This window comes from Microcaecilia unicolor, chromosome 3, assembly GCF_901765095.1.
Source record: "Microcaecilia unicolor chromosome 3, aMicUni1.1, whole genome shotgun sequence".
Lineage (NCBI taxonomy): Eukaryota > Metazoa > Chordata > Amphibia > Gymnophiona > Siphonopidae > Microcaecilia > Microcaecilia unicolor.
Window position 1 is genome coordinate 153,201,275 of NC_044033.1, and position 19,310 is coordinate 153,220,584.

General features: G+C 44.4%; 1 protein-coding gene across 3 annotated transcripts in view; it reads right to left on the reverse strand.

Annotated features, from left to right (window-relative positions):
• The window catches only part of EGLN1 (egl-9 family hypoxia inducible factor 1), a 170,818-nt gene that overhangs the window by 44,304 nt on the left and 107,204 nt on the right, over positions 1-19,310 (reverse strand). For 2 of the 3 annotated variants that reach the window (XM_030196498.1, XM_030196495.1), the window contains one exon: positions 7,348-7,418. In XM_030196498.1, the coding sequence (XP_030052358.1) occupies positions 7,392-7,418 (27 nt within the window). In that variant the 3' untranslated portion in view covers positions 7,348-7,391. Of the gene's footprint in view, positions 1-7,335; positions 7,419-19,310 lie in introns of all 3 variants that reach the window. The other variant, XM_030196494.1, reaches the window with a different exon arrangement.

The window sequence follows — 19,310 nt, forward strand, 5'->3', positions numbered from 1 at the left end:
AAATTGCTCAAAGGTCCAGATGCTGGCAGAGAGCTTCTCTGACAGCCACGAGTCTGATGCGAACACCGGAACGAAATTCCTGAGCCATGTGATATGCGTACCCTAACGCATAACTGCAATACCCAGCCATCCAAAGGGTAGACTCACCTCTCTTGAAATGAAACCAAGCGAGCGCCTACAAGAAGCAGCGTCTGTGCTTGCACCCTTGCATTGCCCAGAACAGGAGAAGCAATGGAGAAGTATCTGACAGCAGGAAGACACAAAAGCCGACCACTACTAGAACGCTGTAAGAGGTATAACTCCTGAAATTGCCTCAAACCAGCACCTAAACTTTAGGTGACCTGTTGCAAATAACTACCAGAGAAATCAGAATCCCAAGAGATGTAATTGGAAAAATGCTGCAGTATAATATTGCTCACCTGCTAAAACTAAAGTAGAAATTTAGTGGATAGACTGGGAGCAGATGTGAGAATTGCTGAGGACCGGATGGCACACCAGGTGGTCCTACAGATTGGCCTAGAGTAGCAACACATATGCTCTCAGACTCCCCATCAGCTTTGATTGTAAGAATGTGATCAGCCAAGAAAAAGGACTCGAAGCCCTACCTTTTTGGAATAACTTGGCTAATTCGGGAGAAGAACTGACTCCGAACCAGATAAAAAGTAGTAGTAGGTGAGTGCCAGCTGTGCACTTATCTCCAAATGCTACTTAACAACTGTTAATAATTGGAAACTGAGCAAGAGCAGGGTTACCTGAATTGCCCTTGCATTCAAAGAGCACCAAGGGGGAATTGAGCCCAGCTTGCGAAGGACAGAGGGGGGTGTTCCCACCACTGTGCTATGCCTGCAGACTGTCTGGACATGGCTCAGCATTGGACGCAAGTCATATGAAAAAATTATATACTGAAGCTGGAAAACTGCATTAAGAACTTCTTATGCCAGAAAATGTCACCCCACCAGGAAGTGGATAAAAAGGCGGGAGAGGTGGGGAGGAGGAAAGAGGCGGAGAGGGACAGGAAAAAATAAAGTTGCAAATGTCTGACCATACATAAACCGCTGTGCGGAAGGGAAGCACTATTCGACTACAACAAAAGTGGCCACCTGCACAGCTGCATAACACTAGCAGAAATAACAATATAGATAGAAACTATATATATATCTAGATATATATATATGCATATATTATTAATATTTATTTATTTCAATGAGGATGCCCCGCCAAACATGCCTTAAAGCAATCCGTGACAGATATAGCCCAGATTGAAAAGATATCCCAAATATTTTGGTTGGGAAATTAGAGACATGAGCTCTGCCTTCTTTATTGGAAAGAAGTTCCCCTTGCTGTTTTGCCAAGGTTGCAATCGCACTGCACAGGGCCTGCCATTTACAGCGCTGTGTATGCCTTGGAGCGCTAAAGAAATGATAAACAGTAGTGCCTCTACCGAAAAAACTATGAAAAACGCTGCATGACCAGCTAGGAACTGACCACACTTACTCAACTGGCCTCCCCGTTATGGGTGGCCCATAAAAGAAACCTAAGGCGGCTAAAAATCCACTCAGCCGCAAGCTCCAGCCCCGTAAACAAAACACCAGGCTCTCTGCTTCAGAATGCTGACATCTGATCTCCAAAATGGCGGCGGTTCCCGCCGAAAATCGGAACCGAAGAGGAAAGCGCAACGAGCGACAAAACAACGGCAACAGACTCAGACACCCCTGCTCGACAGGGCCGACAGGAAAAGAAAAACAGAAAAAACAGAAACCTGGTCCTCCTTATTAAACCTCGTGCCATAACAGCACACACATACAGCCGCTCCTAAACTGCACCGCTGACAGAAACAGCGGCGGATTCTGTCTACACTGTAAAACAAAAGGCAAGAAACAGCTGATCAAGAAACATCTGATCGCTATGGAGCAGCCCTGCTTGTTCTTACTGCCCATAAACGGCTCTGCCAAGCCAGCAGACCGGGAGGCTCGCTGCTTTCATTCACATAGATATTTATTTATCTTTTAGATTCAGTAGCTGCCTCTCCCATCCTCTAAAGTCGCCCCCCTTGAGGCGCTTGAGGAAATTCTTATTTTGCTTTGAACAGGCAAAAACAAGCTAGCAAAGTCCAATTAGCCAGCACCAGGGAGGATAGGGGGGGAGTGACTCGGCCTTAGTTCCGAGTGCAGCAGCCCCAAGGCTCTGAGGGACCCACAGGGGTTTCAGGCGTCAAATAGCAGGTTTTTTGTTTTTTATTTTTAAACAAATGCACAGGGACACAGAACAAAAGGCATACCAATACTTAAAAGTTAACCAAAAGAGAAAGAAGTATAGAAAAGACTGAGACTGAAGGGCTCACCACCTTCCACCTGCTGGAGACTGAGATTACTGGATCTTTCTCTAGCTGGCAAGGGCTCTTATTGGCTGGCTACAGTCACAGTTTTTTTCTCAGTCTCCACCTGCTGGAAGGCGTACACAACCCATCAGTCACATTCTGGGCCGGTCCGGAGGGATGCTAAGGAACAGGCACTTCCTAACAGCAACGTGATGACATCTGTTGGATACTCCGGATGGTTGGATTAGCGAAAGTTGGATAATCGAGTCTGTACTGTATTCCAAAGGAAAAATAATTCTCTCTATGCCTGCAGAGAAACCACTGCTTTTAAAAGCTGGATTACCACTTCACTAGTTTGAATCTAAATGTTAGTGGCTTCCACCAACTCACTGGTTACCTTTTTGTAAATCTCATCAGAAAATGTATATTTCTTGAAGGGTTACTCCAGTGTTTCCCAAGTCGGTCCTTGAGTAGTCCCTTACCAGTTAAAGTTTTCATGAATATGCATGAAAGAGATTTGCATATAATGGAAGACTTTATGCAAATCAATTTCATGCATATTCATTAAGGCTGATATTCAGCTGATGGCGGGCAGTGTGGTTTAGAAGTCTGCTGCCAGCGCTGAACCCAGAAATTCAATGCCACATCGTATCCAGCGATTGGAATTGAATTTCTGATTTTATTTTTGGCCGCTACAGCTTAAGTGGTTAAGTCAATATTCAATGCTAACTGGTTAAGTTCCTAGTGGTTAAAGATAGCGGTCCTATATAACCGCTAAACCCAGTGCCGAATATCCGCGCTAACCGGCTATAACACGCTGAGAATATTCAGCAGAGATAACTGGTTATCTCCCGCAGAATATTCGTGGTTAGCCAGTTAAACGCTATTTAAACGGTCAGCAGCAGTTGCTGACCGATTTAAATGCGCTGAATATCAGAGGGATGGCGGATATCCTGAAAACCTGTACAAACCCCTTGTCTGCAAACCTAGGCGTCTGCCTGACATAAGCCAAGGCGGCTGTGTGGAAGGGGCACACATCAGATTTGTTGGTTTGGGACTAGAGGTGGGATCAGGATTTATCCTGGGAGGCCACAGCAAGCTGTATCAGACTTTGACACATAAATCAACATCACACAGTCTTCTGTCTGCACCAAAACTTTACTATCCTTCAAATGATTCCACTTTAGTTGAACAGATATCAACTATCTACATTTATCTCTTCCTCTCTCAAATGAATATGTGTAGATACCTTTAAAGATTACTTTAGTTCCCTTAAATTCTTCAAACCATTCATCAGGTTGATGAGGGTCTCATTAGCACACAAGTAAATATATCTGTTATTCTCAGTGACAGATGCTTCAAGTAATCAGAACTGAACAGTGTATCATCTCATCTTAAATTCTGCTGTTCAGTGAATAAAACCTATAAGAACAGTGGTGTTTCCTGTGTTTTTTGAACTGATTAGTGGCCTCCAGCCAAACAGAACAGTGATGAGTTGGGCCACTTTAAAGTGGAGATGAAGCTGAAGCTGGTAGCAATTCTTGATAAACAGACATGTGTCTCTACCACAACAGACTGCATGTCATCCCATGAAAACTTTACATTGGGGTGACTGTCCACTGGATTGATGCAGGGCCGCCGAGAGACGGGGCCACGCCTGTGCCCCCCCCCCCCCCCCGAGGTCACCGCTTCCCCCCCTCCACCCGCCCCCTCCGTCCGCCACCGGGCCAGGCCCCCTGCATTGAAATCACAGCACCTCTCACCTCCGTGTGAAAGCGCTGCAGGCAGCAACAGATCGCCTCCCTTTGGGCCTCCTTCCCTCCCTGTGTCCCGCCCTTGCGGAAGTGATGTCAGACGAGGATGGGACACAGGGAGGGAAGGAAGCCCGAAGGGAGGCGATCTGCTGCTGCCTGCAGCGCTTTCACACGGAGGTGAGAGGCGCTGTGATTTCAATGAAGGGGGCCCGGCCCAGTGGCAGACGGTTGACAACGGAGGGCGGGTGGAACTGTGGTGGGGAATTTTGTCCCCCCTGCCCCCCCTCTCGGCAGCCCTGGATTGATGGAGTCTTTAAAGGGGAAGTTTGCTTGTCTGAGCTTAAGACTGAATGGTTCCCACACATTTGACATTCTTGTATCAATTCTCAAAAATATTCAAACAGTTTTGCATAATTTGAAAAACTGTTAGAACAACAAACAATGATTACAACAGTGTGAAAGCCTTCTTTGTTATTGGACAGCATGATGATGATAATGAAGATAAAGATGAAAGTGATGAATTAGACAGCACTACATCTAATGCTGAATATGACAATAATGACGTCAAAGTACTCTTTCCTAATATGGAAGTCAAGTGTTTCAGAGATTCCCTTGATCATAACCTGCAGACCCAGTCAGAAGACATCAGTAATATTGCAATCTGGCCAGATTTGAAGGAACTTTTTATCACAATGAACAATCCACTTTCTGCTAGTGTAGTTATTAAACTTTTTTAGCTGTGCTGGATTAATGACTCACAAACACACTCACATAAGCAACAGTCATTTTCAAAAATTTAGTTTTACTAAAAGCAAAGTGGATTTAATTGTAGAGCAATAAAGTTGTTGGGTAAAAATGTTAATAGTTGTATTCATTGTAGATGATGGTACTTTTACTTTTTACTCAAAAAATATATTAGGCAATAAATTCTTTTACTTTTTTTTAATGTGTTCTTAACTGTACTTTTTACTTTAGTATTAAAATATACATTTATTTTTTACTTTTACTTAAGTACTTTGGCCTACTACTTTGAACACTGGAAACAATACTGTACAATAACATTGTAGAAAGTTTAATTGGAGGTTGTCAGGCCAAAAGCACATTTCCTTTCCATAATGCTCATACAGATTTGCGTCTGGGGCATTCTGTGCAATCCCTTTGACAGTGCATGAGCATCACAATCCCATTTGAGGCTTCAGGTGGTATGCCATTTGTTTAATTTTGTGAGGTTGAGCCAATCCTCATGATAGCTCAGTGACATGTTCCTGTCTAAACCCCCCAAAATAGAACTTTTATTGGTGGGAGTTTTTGGAACATGGGAATAAATCTGGGAATTTAGTGACTTAGCAGTTGAAAAAACAAAGGGATTCTAAGTGGGTAAGACAGATACGGGATTCTAATATGAACTTACCTGGCATGAATTGAAGAGTTACTCTCAGCTGCTATAGTCATTCACTATTCAGGAGACAGTTACCTCTGCCCTTCTTTTTCAAGTCCTCCAGCTCCAAAAGATAAAAGAACCAATTTCTGAAGCACCAGAGGTCATGTCAAGATGCAAACATCTAAATGAGATTCCTTTGCCTTCTGGTATCAGATGAAAACAGCTGGCCATCCTCTGGCAAGAAGTGTGCCAGTAGCAATGGGCAACCCCTGGAGATGTGGGAGTTTTCTGGATTTTGGGGGTATCACGCTTGCCATATGGTCAGTATGCACAAGAACAGAATATGCATAAAGCATGTGCATTAAAATTGTGACCACACAAAGTATGCAAACTGAATTTTCAACATGTGTACATTAATGGACAGAGATAGGCTGAATTTCAAAGCAGTGTGGCTTTTGCTGCAGCCATATGAAAATTCTAGAAATTTTAACATGACCACAGACACCGCCTATGAGTTCACTTAGATCCACTACTGAAAATTGTCCTCATTAAATACTGCAGTACATCAACATTAGATGGTTGAGGAAGTCTATATCCGATATTAATTTCTCTGGGTTTCAGTTCCCCCTAAATCTTGGAAAATATGCCCAACTATTATTTTTTACTCATACTCAATGTAATTCAATCCCAAAAATGCCAACATAAATTTTGAGTGACACAATATCTATATAATTTTACAGATCTATAAGATATGAATAAAATATCTATATAAAATTACATAGTCAGGAATGATCACTGTCATCCCTGAACATACACATAGGTATAACTTTATACAGGTAAAACTATTTGTACAGTAGCACTTATATGGATGGCAGCTGAATATTGCTGCTATTCATAGGTTTTTGATTCACCTTCAGCCTGCCCCAAATCCTGCCTATTTTAAACATTTTAGTTGAATAAAGACTTGTATGGATAAAAGTTGTATTACCATATACACTTGACTATAAGTTGATTTATGGGACCAAAAAAAGCTCAGAAATTGGGGTCTTGCTTTATAGTCGTTCTAATGTCTCTACCCCCCACCCCCCCTTCCCCGGGCATTTCTCTTACCAGTAAGCCTGGACATGACCACTGACATCGATACAGAAGTAACTGCAAGCAGGGCTGGTCAGGAGCTCCAGCATCTGTGCATGCTCAAGGCCTGTTGGCTTAGAGCAGCCTGCAGGCCTCAAGAATGCACAAATGCTGAACCGGCCCTGTTTGCAGTTATTTCTGTGTCAGGGGTCAGTGTCAGCCTCAGCGGTCAACCGCAGGCTTACCACCGGTAAGAGAAATGATGGTCACTTGGGGGGGGGGGGGGGGGAGGTAGAGGAAGACAGAAGTCAGAAGTATCAGTCACTGCATGAGGGAAGGAGGTAGGTTGGAAAGCAAGAGAAATGCCAGTGACTTCTAGAGGGAAGAGGGACAGGGAAGAGGGAGAGAAATGACAGTCACTATGGGAGAGATAATTGAATATAAACCCTCATCTTATATTCAAGTTAACATTTTTCCCTTAAAAAAGGGTGGAAAATGTTCTCAGTCTATATTCAGATGGGCTTATGTTCGAGTACATATGAAAGAAAGCAGTTATGTGGTTGTCATTCCCTGCCACCAGAAGAACTGCCTTTGAATATTGGCCCTCAACAGTTGTGGAAACCTGTTAGCAGGGAGACCCTGGCTCACATATGGAATGTAACTCGGAAGTTGCTATTTAACAATGATACAATATATTTTAGGAACTCTAATTTAAATAGAAGTTTTACTCCCATCAAACGTGGCTAATTAAAAGATTGAAAACGATGGTCCTTTCTTGAAATTTAAAGCCTTAGATAAAAGACGCTTACATAATGAATTACCTGCTGTCAGATATTTCTCTTTAGCTCGTGCTCTTTCATCTGCATCAAAGTACCACACTGTTATTGCGTACCTAGGAAAGGATTTGAAATGATTAAAATTTCTCAATTTTCTAAAAATTATTTATAGCATACAATGCAAGATTTTCAATTTATAAGTGCCAAGCTATTATAATAAGACTCAGATACCTTGGGATAAATGCACAGAGCTATGGTTACAATCCTCAATAGCAATGGTACAGCTGAATTGGGCTTCCAAAAAGGTCAGTGTAACCTGTGCAAAATGTCCATGGTTATACACCCAAATAAAAATGGAGGTGGGGGGGGGGGGGGGGCAGATGTTTTGGGAAAGAGTTCCACCAGCATTAATGGCTATGTGGATTATTACAAAGGTTGGTAAGAAACCATGTAAGAGGACCTGTGTGTTGAATCAAATATTGATTTTATAAGGAATAAAACTGGAAGACAAGGCTAGAAATGGCCAGCTGTGGAGAGGGTGGTTGCTTTTCGAAGATGTAAAAAGTAGTGTGGTAGTATGGGATTCAGAGGTCAGGTTGAAAACAGAGGGGCAGAGGCAGAAAGTTACTGTGAGCAGAGCTGTCTAAAGAGACGGGGACCCTGTAGAGAGGCTGAACTAAAAACAGCAGCAATGAGAGCAGCTCACAGATGATCACATAATAGCAGAGGTGTAAGAATCTTTAATGAACACAAAGCATGGCCACATTTTGCCAACAAGGTTGAAAACCAAGTAAAAAAGCACAAATGAGCTTTCAGAAACAGCACAGAGGAAGACTTTATTAAAAAGACCAGACACGGTTCGTGTTTCGGAGTCCAAGCGCCTGCGTCAGGAGGTCTTTTCAGATATCGCTTTTGCAGTATAGGAACGAGGTCTGTGCATTAGAAAGATGAGGCGCTTTTAATCTTGGCTTTTTGGCGGATTTTACGAGACTGTAATTGTTTAGAGGAGTATCTAGGAAACAATTTGAAGTACCAACAGTGGTGCTGCTACACAAATCAGCATCATAGAAATTTCTTTTTTTTGTGACCCCTGACCCCTACCTCTGTCCTGTTTCTGGAGGTCCGCTTGGGCTTTTTGACTTGGTTTGATTTCTTGGTTTACTTAGAAACCTTTCTTTTTTTACTCATCTATAAGGTTGTGTCAGGGGCAACTGTTATAAATAGACCAAATAAATAAATAAAATCATATCATTGTACATAAAATAATTCTTAAATATAAAATCATAAGAGAATGAGAGAAAGAAAAAGTTCAGGAAAATGCAGATTTTATTTTAAGACACGATTTACAACAGCATACAAAATGCATTACATTATACTGAGGGAAGACAGAGAGACAGGCCACCAGAAAAAGCTAAGTGACATCAGAATTTGATATAACAGTTTATAAAAAAGGAAAATGATCTAATAGCTTCTACAATTAGAGAAGGCAGGCATGGACTAAGGTGCTGTGATGGTGGTCTGGGAGCATTATACATCACGACTCCGGTCTATGTAATGCAACAAAAAAAACTGAGCACCCATTATTAATAACGCAAGAGTGTGACTTTTAAGAAAATTTATTTATGAAATTGGAAAATTTATCATTAGAATTGATAGTAGAAACAGAACAATAAGAACCCAATAGTAATTATTAAACTTTAACTGCCAGACCCTTGACCATTCTTCTAACGTTTGGAGATCCTCTCTCATTGTTTCTACTCCCTCCAGGGTATCCATTCTATTGGCTATTTTCGTGTCATCCACAAAAAGGCAAACCTTTCCTTAAAACCTTCAGCAATATCTCCCACAAATATATTAAACAGAATAGGCCCCAGCATCGACCCCTGAGGAACTTCACTGCTCACCTTCCTTTCCTCCGAGCGGATTCCATTTACCACCACTCTCTGCCACCTGTTGGTCAACCAGTTTCCTATCCAGTTGACCACTTTCGATCCTAAGTTCAACCATTTCAGCTTATTCACTAGTCTTCTGTGGGGGACCATATGAAAGGCTTTGCTGAAATCCAAGTAGATTACATCTAGCGCACATCATTCATCCAGTTCTTTGGTCACCCAGTCAAAGAACTCAATAAGCTTCGTTTGGAAGAATTTTCCTTTGGTAAAGCCATGTTGCCTTGGGTCCTGTAACCCTTTGGCTTCTAGAAAGTTAACTATCCTTTCTTTCAGCAGCGACTCCATTATTTTTCCTACCACTGACATGAGACTTACCAGTCTGTAAGTTCCCACTTCTTTCCTGTCTCCACTTTTGTGAAGAGGGACCACATCAGCTCGTCTCCAATCCCATGGAACCTCTCCTGTCTCTAAAGATCTATAAAATAAATCTTTTAAGAGGTCCCGCAAGGACCTCTCTCAGCTCCTTCAGTATCCTGGGATGTATCCCATCCAGTCCCTTAGCTTTGTCCACCTTCAGATTCTCAAGCTGTTTATAAATTCTTTCTTCCGTAAATGGTGCAGTATCCACTCCATTCCCAGATGTTCCCTCAGCAGCCGACTGCGGTCCTTCTCCAGGATTTTCCTCCATGAACACAGAAGAGAAATAATTGTTTAGCACGTTCGCTTTATCTTCATCACTCTCCAAATAGCCATTCTCATTATCTTTCAGTCTCACAATTCTATTCCTATCTTTTCTTTTTCCAATATTTTTCTCTCAGTCTCGCTATTCCATTCCTATCTTTTCTCCTTTCTCCAATATTTTTCTTTCAGTCTCGCTATTCTATTCCTATCTTTTCTCCTTTCTCCAATACATCTGAAAAAGGTCTCGTCACCTCTCTTTACATCTTTAGCCATTTTTTCTTCCGCTCATGCTTTCACTAGCCGTATTTCCCTCTTCGCTTATTTGAGTTTAATCCCATAATCTTTTCCATGATCCTCTCATTGCATTCTTTTGTATTTCTTGAACTAAAGCCTCTTTTGCTCTTATTTTTTCAGCTACTTGTTTGGAGATTCATACAGGCTTCCTGCTTCTCTTGTTTACTTTCCTTGCATAAAGATCAGTTGCCATATTTATAGCAGCCTTTAGCTTTGACCATTGATTTTCCACATCTCTATGCCTTCCAACGCCAACAGCTCCTTCTTCAGGTATTCCCCCATTTTATCAAAATCAGTACATCTGAAATCCAGTAATTTGAGTTTTGTGCGTCCAATTCCGCCTTTGCCCTTATATGAAACCATATCGGGTGATGATCACTATTACATAGGCGGGCACCCACCCGGATATTGGAAACATTTCCTCCATTTGTGAGCACTAGATCCAGCATCGAACCTTCCCTTGTGGGTTCCATCACCATTTGTCTGAGCAAGGCACTTTGACAGGCATCCACAATCTTCCTACTTCTTTCCGATTCTGCAGACGGAACGTTCCAATCCAGTTCAGACAAACTGAAATCTCCCAACAGTAGCACCTCCCCTTTCATACCAATCTTTTGAATATCTTCTATCAGATTCTTGCCTAACTTCTCCGGAGGTCTGTCGATAACCTCCATGTGGATACAGGTTCCATCTTCTCTTTCCAGGACGATCTATAAAGCTTCTCCCTTTCCCCAGGTTCCCCGCATTTCAGCCACTCAACATCAGAGTTTTGCTTCCCATACAGCGCCACTCCTCCACCTCTTCGGCCCTCTCTATCCTTCCTAAAAAGATTATATAGCCCGGTATAATCACATCCCATTCATGGGAATCGTTGAACCACGTCTCTGTAATATCAACAATATCCAAGTTTTCCTCAAACAGGGCTTGCAAATCTTAAACCTTTTTATTTAGACTACGAGCATTTGTGCTCATTGCTTTCCATGTGCTTAGGTGGTTTTCTATATTTACATGACCGTTCCCTCTGCCATCAAGTTTATTCTGGGGGTGACTTTCCGAATTCTCTTGTTTCCTTTTGTCACCCCCACCCTCTAGTTTAAATGTCTAGAAACATACTGTCTGAATTTCTCCCTAAGTATCCTTTTTCCCATCACAGAAAGATGTAGCCCATTATTACAGTACAGCCTGTTATGTTTCCACGTATTACCCCATGTTCCTATGTATCTAAAACCTTCTTCTTTATACCAAGACTCAAGCCACTTACTGAATTTCACTGTTTTGCGTAATCATTCTTCTCCCTTCCCCCATGTAGGAATTACTTCAGAAAAAGCCACAGTCCGAACCAAAGATTTCAGTCCCTCCCCAAGCATCTGGAACGCTGTGTCTGCACATCTTATAGCTGAAGATCCTGGAAGACATTTCACTAGTTTGGAACTGTGTTCCTATGTTAATGCCTCTGATAACGGAGTCTCCGAGCAGTAAGAATTTTCTGCTTTTCACCAATCTGTCATTATTTGGGGTATGTTTCTTGGATTGTGCTATGCTACTTTCATTGCCTCTGGTTTCACCACAGTAGTACTTTTTTCAGTATCATAATAATGCAAAGCAGCAAAAGAATTTGACAAGGGCAAAGGTTGGGAGTGGGAGTGTTTCTGTGTCATGGATCTTAGTCTACCAGAACCTACTGTGACTCATCTATTCCTCAGTTGTTTCATTCTCTGCGGCAGTGGTGGTGGTAAATTGGCTGGGAAATGAGTAATCCTGGATGCTTCTTTAATTATACCCAATTCATTCTTCAGTTTGTTGACCTCATCTTTCAAAGCTGATATTTGAAGACAGATAGGACAAGCTCTAAGGTTCCAGATAGTTTGCCTTAGGATTAAAGCAGAACATGTATTGCACTGAATGATGGTCATATTGATGTGATTCACAAGTGTGAAAAGGTGAATTATGATAGGGATTGACCAATTAAGTGTAATGAAGATGCTTGTCCCTTGAATGCCCTATATAAAGGCAATTCACCTAGGGGTGGGTGGGACTAGGACACAGGTAATTTCAGTTTACAAACCAACCAAGTCTGAAAATGCCCAATTTAGCTCATACAACTCTCAAGGTTCTGTTTCTTTTCTTTTACCACACAGCTGTATACAATTGCTCTTCCTCCAGAGGGACACAAGTCTATGAGTCGCCAGATGCTATGTAACCAAATTGATTTAATTAAGTCTCTGGCAGTGAAGATTCAAAATTCAAAACACAATTCTAATGAATGCACCTTTAAGAAAAGGTGAAGAGAGGGCGACGAAAATGATAAAGGGGATGGGACGACTTCCCTATGAGGAAAGGCTAAAGCGGCTAGGGCTCTTCAGCTTGGAGAAAAGGCGGCTGAGGGGAGATATGATAGAGGTCTATAAAATAATGATTGGAGTGGAACGGGTAGATGTGTAGCATCTGTTTACGCTTTCCAAAAATACTAGGACTAGGGGGCATACGATGAAGCTACAATGTAGTAAATTTAAAATGAATCAGAGACAATGTTTCTTCACTCAACAAACGGGCTCTGGAATTTGTTGCCAGAGAATGTGGTGGGGCAGTTAGCTTAGCGGAGCTTAAAAAAGGTTTGGACTGCTTCCTAAAGGAAAAGTCCATAGACCATTATTAAATGGACTTGGGAAAATCTACTATTTCTGGGATAACCAGTATAAAATGTTTTGTACATTTTTGGGATCTTGCCAGGTATTTGTGATCTGGATTGGCCACTGTTGGAAACAGGATGCTGGGCTTGATGGACCTTTGGTCTTTCCCAGTATGGCAATACTTATGTAAGACTGACACCAGATTCACCAGATTCTATGTAATCAGATTGAATAAATTAAGTCACAGGTTTAAAACAGTTGGCACAGGTTAAAACACAGTTCCAATAAACACACCTTTAAGATAATTCCAGCATAAAAAGATGAAATCACTAGCATAGAAGTTCAAAACATCCTATATAATAAAACGCACCTCCAACGTTCTGAAGCTGACTGCGTGGACATAAACCTTGAGTCATTCGTGCTTCTGTATCCATCTCCTGAAATGATGACATATCCCACTTCCGGGTGCGTCACCAGCGAAAGTGCCCAATCACAACATAGCAGCGCCAGCCAACACCAACGGACTAAAAAAAAAAAAAAAAACAACCTGCCCGAACTTCTTCAATCGACGAAAGGCAAACAGAGACAACACTGCCGGTAACACCGGGTTAACCACCACACCCAAACATGCGACAACCCCCCCCCCCCCCCCGGGGTTAAATCCATCACCCATCCAGAGTCGCCAGATGACCACGTCACCCGGCCACAGCCCCCCTCACCCACCCTCCTCCCCAGCACACACCTGCCTACCTCCCTCTCTTCTCCGTCTTCGGAACACTGCCCTCAACCTCCTCCCCGAACGACTACCTCCAGAGTCGCCAATAAAAACCCAAATACTCTACCCCCTCCCGTCAAGAATCAAATGCAAGTAGAGGACCGAACCCTTTCCATGAGTTCAAGGGTTGTCGTCCATCTGTTCATCGATCCATCACTTCAAGAACCAGGCACCCTTCCACCGAAGCAGTCAGCAGCTGAACAAAACGTGCAGGCTCTGCCCTTCTCTATCTCAGCTCTGATCACGCCCTTGCTGAGACAGAAAAGGGCCGAGTATGCACGCTTCGGTCCGCTGATGCCGGCCACCGTAACTCCCCTCCACCACACACGCTGACCCCCACTCCAAAGCCCACTGCCACACCCTCTCAGTTCAACACCACCCTCAAAGCCACCCACCACTTCCTCCAACTTTGCCAGCAAGGGACATCCCCAACCGCCCCCTCCAATCTTAAAAAAAAAACCCCAACCCAATTAAATAAAAAAAACCCCAAACAATCCAGCACTATCCCCGTCTCCCACCACCAGCTCTGGCATAGACCATATAAGTCTGGCCAGCACTATCCCCGCCTCCAAACCACCAGCCCCGCCTCCCACCACCAGCTCTGCCACCCAATCTTGGCTAAGCTACTGAGGATCCATTTCTTCTGAACAGGATTCCTTTATGTTTATCCCATGCATGTTTTCCTCTCCACCACATCCCGCGGGAGGGCATTCCAAGCATCCACCACTCTCTCCATGAAAAAATACACACATGATCTTTCAGTCTCTCACACAGACACACAACCTCCACCCAAAACCACGCACAAAACACTCACACACATACACACTCACTCTCTCTCTCTTTATATATATATATCACCCCTGCAACAATAAACACCCTAACCCCCCCCAGCACTTCCTCCAACTTTGCCAGCAAAAAACATCCCCCAAACCCTCTCCTCCCCCTCTTACACCAAAACCCTCTCAGTTCACCAACCCACCCACCCTTTCCATTGTGAGACACACACACAATATCACAAAAACAAAGATACCCGCCCCCCACACAACCAGTCCACGCCACCCTCTCTCACTTACACACACACACTAACACACACACAAAATAACTCTGTCACACACATGAACTTTCCACACCCAACCACTGCAACCCTCTACCAAAAAACAACGGAAAAAACACACACACACACATACACTGATGTGGAACAGGGACACATGTACACTCCCTCTCAATAACCACCCTCAAAACCACCCCACACATCCTCCAACTTTACCAGCACAGGACGTCCCCCAAACCTCCGCCCTAAAACCACAACCCTCTCAAATAACCACCCCGTCCCCCCTTTCATTGTGAGACACACAGAAAATAACACCAAAAAAAACACTCGCCCCCAAACTCACAGTACACCCCACCCTCTCTCACTTACACACACACACACACTCAAACATACAATATAGCTTTGTGACACACATGAACTTTCACAAACACACACAGACACACAACCACCGCCCCCCCCCCACCCCACAAACACAACAGCAGCAAAAGAAACAAACACACATACACTGATGCAGAACATGGATAGATGCAGTCCAAACCACAACCCTATCAGCTCACCACCCCCTACAACCCCCCTTTCATTGTGAGACACACACACAATAACACAAAAACACAGACACTCACCCACAACCTACCAGTACACCCCACCATCTCTCACTTACACACACACACACACACACACAAACTCTTCCTGTTACACACACACTCTCTCACATGCTCAATATAGCTCTGTGATACACATGATCTTTAACACACACATACACACAACCACTGCCCCCCTTCAAAAAAAACAAACAAACCTACAACAAACAGATACACTGATGCGGCACATGGATAGATGCACACTCCAAACCACAACCCTCACAGTACACCACCCCTCTGCCACACACACAGAAAAAAAACACAAACACATACACTAATGCGGAACATGGATAAATGCACACTCCATCTCTCTCTCTCTCTCTATATCATCCCAGCAACAATAAGCACCCTCAAAGCCACACAACATTTCATCCCACTTTGCCAGCACGGGACATCCCCAAGTGGAAGGGAGACCCTGAACAATGGGGATTCTGGGAGGGAGGGAGGGGGACCCTGACACTCGGAGGGGGGGAGCGGTGGAGACCTCGGGGGTGGTGGAGGGGTGAGTGGCAGCGGCGGCGACATGGGGGGGGGGGGGGCGAGGGCGGCAGGACAGGGGGCTGGCACTGGATGGGAGGAAGGGGAGGGAGGACCCTGCCACACACTCACATTCTCACACACACTCTCATTCTCACAAACACACTCACACCCAGTCTCAATCTCTCTCTGTCACACACACAGACTCCCACATTCAATCTCTCTCTCTCACACAGTCACTCTCACACACACTCTCTCAAACATACACACTCCGAGGAAAACCTTACTAGTGCCCGTTTCATTGTGTTCAGAAACGGGCCTTTTTTCTAATAGTTTAATAAAAGCCCTTTAAGACAATACCAGCATAAAAATATGAAATTACTGTGCAAGAACAATTTTAAGTTATAGGCAATAAAATGAGGACCGATTAAAAACTTTTAGAGGTCAGACCCTCTGCAAGTGAAAGGGTGGGGTTTTTATTTTATTTTTTTAATAGGCTAGAATAAAAGGGGATGAAATAGAATAAAGGAGTCAACAGTTTATCAGCTGTGAAACTACATCCATCTTCAACATTATTTATTTTATTTATTGGGATTTATCAACCACCTTTATGAAGAGATTCACCCAAGGCGGTAGTACAGTAGGTACAGTTTAACAAAATATATAAGTACTAGCCGTTGAGCCCGTTAAAACGGGCTAGTATGGGGTTTTGGCAAGGCCCCCCCCCCCCCCGAGGTCGCCGCTACCGGTCCCCCAGAGTCGCCGCCACCACCCCTGCACACCGCCCGGGCCCTCTCTTCGGTATTGAACTTACATCGGCAAAACGCAGGCAGCACGCAGATCAGCTGAGCTCCCGTCGGCCTTCCTTCTGTGCCTGTGTCCCGCCCTTGTGTGACGTAACGTCAGCGAGGGCGGGACACAGGCAGGGAAGAAAGGGCGGTGGGAGCTCAGCTGATCTGCGTGTTGCCTTTCGCCGATGTAAATTCAATACCGAAGAGAGTGCTCGGGCTGGGTGGAGGGGGGGGGGCGGCGGTGGCGACCTCAGGGGAGGGGGCGGTGGCAGCGACCTGGGGGGGGGGGGGCGGTGGCGGCGACCTCGGGGGGGGGGGGGGGGGGAGTGGTAGTGATGGCGGCGGCTTCACGCAGTTTCCCTCTCTGTCCCGCCCCACCATCACGTATTGACGCGGGTGCAGGACAGAGAGGGAAGTCTCTACTGCGCATTTGCGAGTGAGTACGGTCACTCGCCATTTATATGTCTGATAAACATAAATACAATGAAAAAGGAAAACTTGAAAACAGCAAGTTGAAACCTAATAAGACAACCATGAAACAAAATAAAAAATATGCACATTTAACAGCACTGAAATTCAAATAACAGAAAAATAATATGATGCACGTATAATAGTGATGAAGTATCTTATAAGAACACAATTAGAACATTAAGATAACATTGCTATAATATTAATGCTTTCCTACAATACAGCTTACCATATAGCTGACAGGCCAAATGCAGATAAATTGATGGGGACAAAGTGTGTGGTACAGTCAGTTGGGATAAATAAATGGGTGGCTAAACTAAAGACAGGTTCTTTGTACAGTTCATCAAGACATAAGAAACTCATCCAAGTTACAGTGTGTGTAGAAGGCTAGACCAGGTAGAGAATGGGTGTATAGTCAGTCACCTTTTGTATTAAAGGATTGGGAGAAGAGCCAGGCTTTTACCTACTTCCTGAAGTAGAGGTAGTCTCAAGCTGTGAGAACTCGAGTCGCAAAGAGCACTTCCTGACGACATTGTACATCCAACCTGTAGTGCCAAGAATAAGAATGGAGAGAGGACCACGTTGCCGCCTTACAAATGTCTGCGGGTGGCACCAAGAACCATTCTGCCAACGAAGCTGCCTGTCCCCTTGTAGAGTGAGCTTTAACTCTCTCCGGGACTGCTCAACTGGCCAGAATGTAAGCAGAAGCTATGACCTCCTTAAGCCACCGAGAAAAAGCAGGCTTAGAAGGGGCCAAACCCCTATGCAAGCCGGAAAGGAGAACAAAAAGATGGTCCGAGCGTTGAAAATCCTTAGTGACCCTGAGATAGCGCTTAAGAACTCTCTTGATATCCAATGTATGGAACTTCCTCTGAGCCTCCGTACCCGAGGAAGACCCCAGGATAGGAAGGAAGACGGACTGGGAAAGATGAAACCAAGAGACTACTTTAGGCAGAAAAGAAGGAACCGGACGCAGAACCACTCGCTCCTTGGAAAACTGCAAAAACGGAGACCTGCAAGAAAAAGCTTGCAGCTCTGAGACCCTCCTAGCTGAAGAAATTGGCCACCAAAAACACAGTCTTAAGAGTCAAATCCTTAACGGAACAAGAAGAAAGTGGTTCAAAAGGAGGACCCGTCAGCGCGGAAAGGACAAGATTTAGATCCCAAGATGGAAAGATCGGCCTGGCTGGAGGGCAGAGACCGTCTTTTAAGAAACGAGAGACATCAGGAAGACTAGCCAACAACTTACCCCGAATTCTACTGCAGAAACAGGAAAGCCCCGCAACCTGCACTTTAAGAGAAGAGAGAGACAATCCCTTATCAAACCCCCGTTGCAAGAAATCTAACATCTGCGTCACTGAGGCTCTGAAGGGAGAAATGTCACCCTCTGAACACCATGCCTCAAAAATCCTCCCGGTGCAAATATAATTCAGAGTCGTAGACCGACGGCGCGACCAAAGCATGGTAGAAATCACTGAAGCGGAATAAACTCTCCTAGCTAAGCGAGCTCGTTCAAGAGCCAGGCCGTAAGACAAAATCGAACTGGGTCTGGATGAGGGATCGGTCCTTGTAATAGAAGGTCCCTGTGAACAGGTAGCCGAAGCGGAGACGTGGTCCGAAGCTGCTGAAGATCCGCGTACCACGGGCGACAAGGCCAATCTGGAGCCACTAGAACTACTGGACCTGCGTGAGCTTCGATCCTTTGTAAGACACAACCCAAAAGCGGCCACACAGGAAACGCGTACAGGAGTCTATCCCTTCTGCTCTTGAGTCTCTCCGACAGAATTCTGAGTGCCTTGCCTGCCACCAGGGACCGAAACTGCTCTAGAACCAGACGGATTGCCCTGGTCTCCAAGAAATTGATGGACTGAGACGCTTCCAGAGGGACCAGAGACCCTGTGCAAATCTGCCTAAGTAATGGGCTCCCCAATTCCTGAGACTGGCGTTGGTCATCAACGCTATCCACTGGGGAGACTCCAGTGGAATTCCTCTGGTAAGGTTCTCTGTGAGCAGCCACCAGTAGAGGCTGCTGCGCTCCAGAGACGGCAAAGGCAACCTCAATAGAAGGGAATCCGTCTGAGAGGACCATTTGGACAGAAGAGAAAATTGGAGAGGTCTCATATGTGCCCTGGCCCAGGGGACTACCTCTATAGTAGCTGCTATTGATCCCAGGACTTGCAGATAATCTCGAGCACAGAGAAGACGACTGTGAAGCATGTCTAGGATCTGAGAACGTAATTTGATAACTCTGCCATGGGAAAGGAAAACATGACCCCGCGCCATGTCGAAGGTAACCCCCAAATACTCT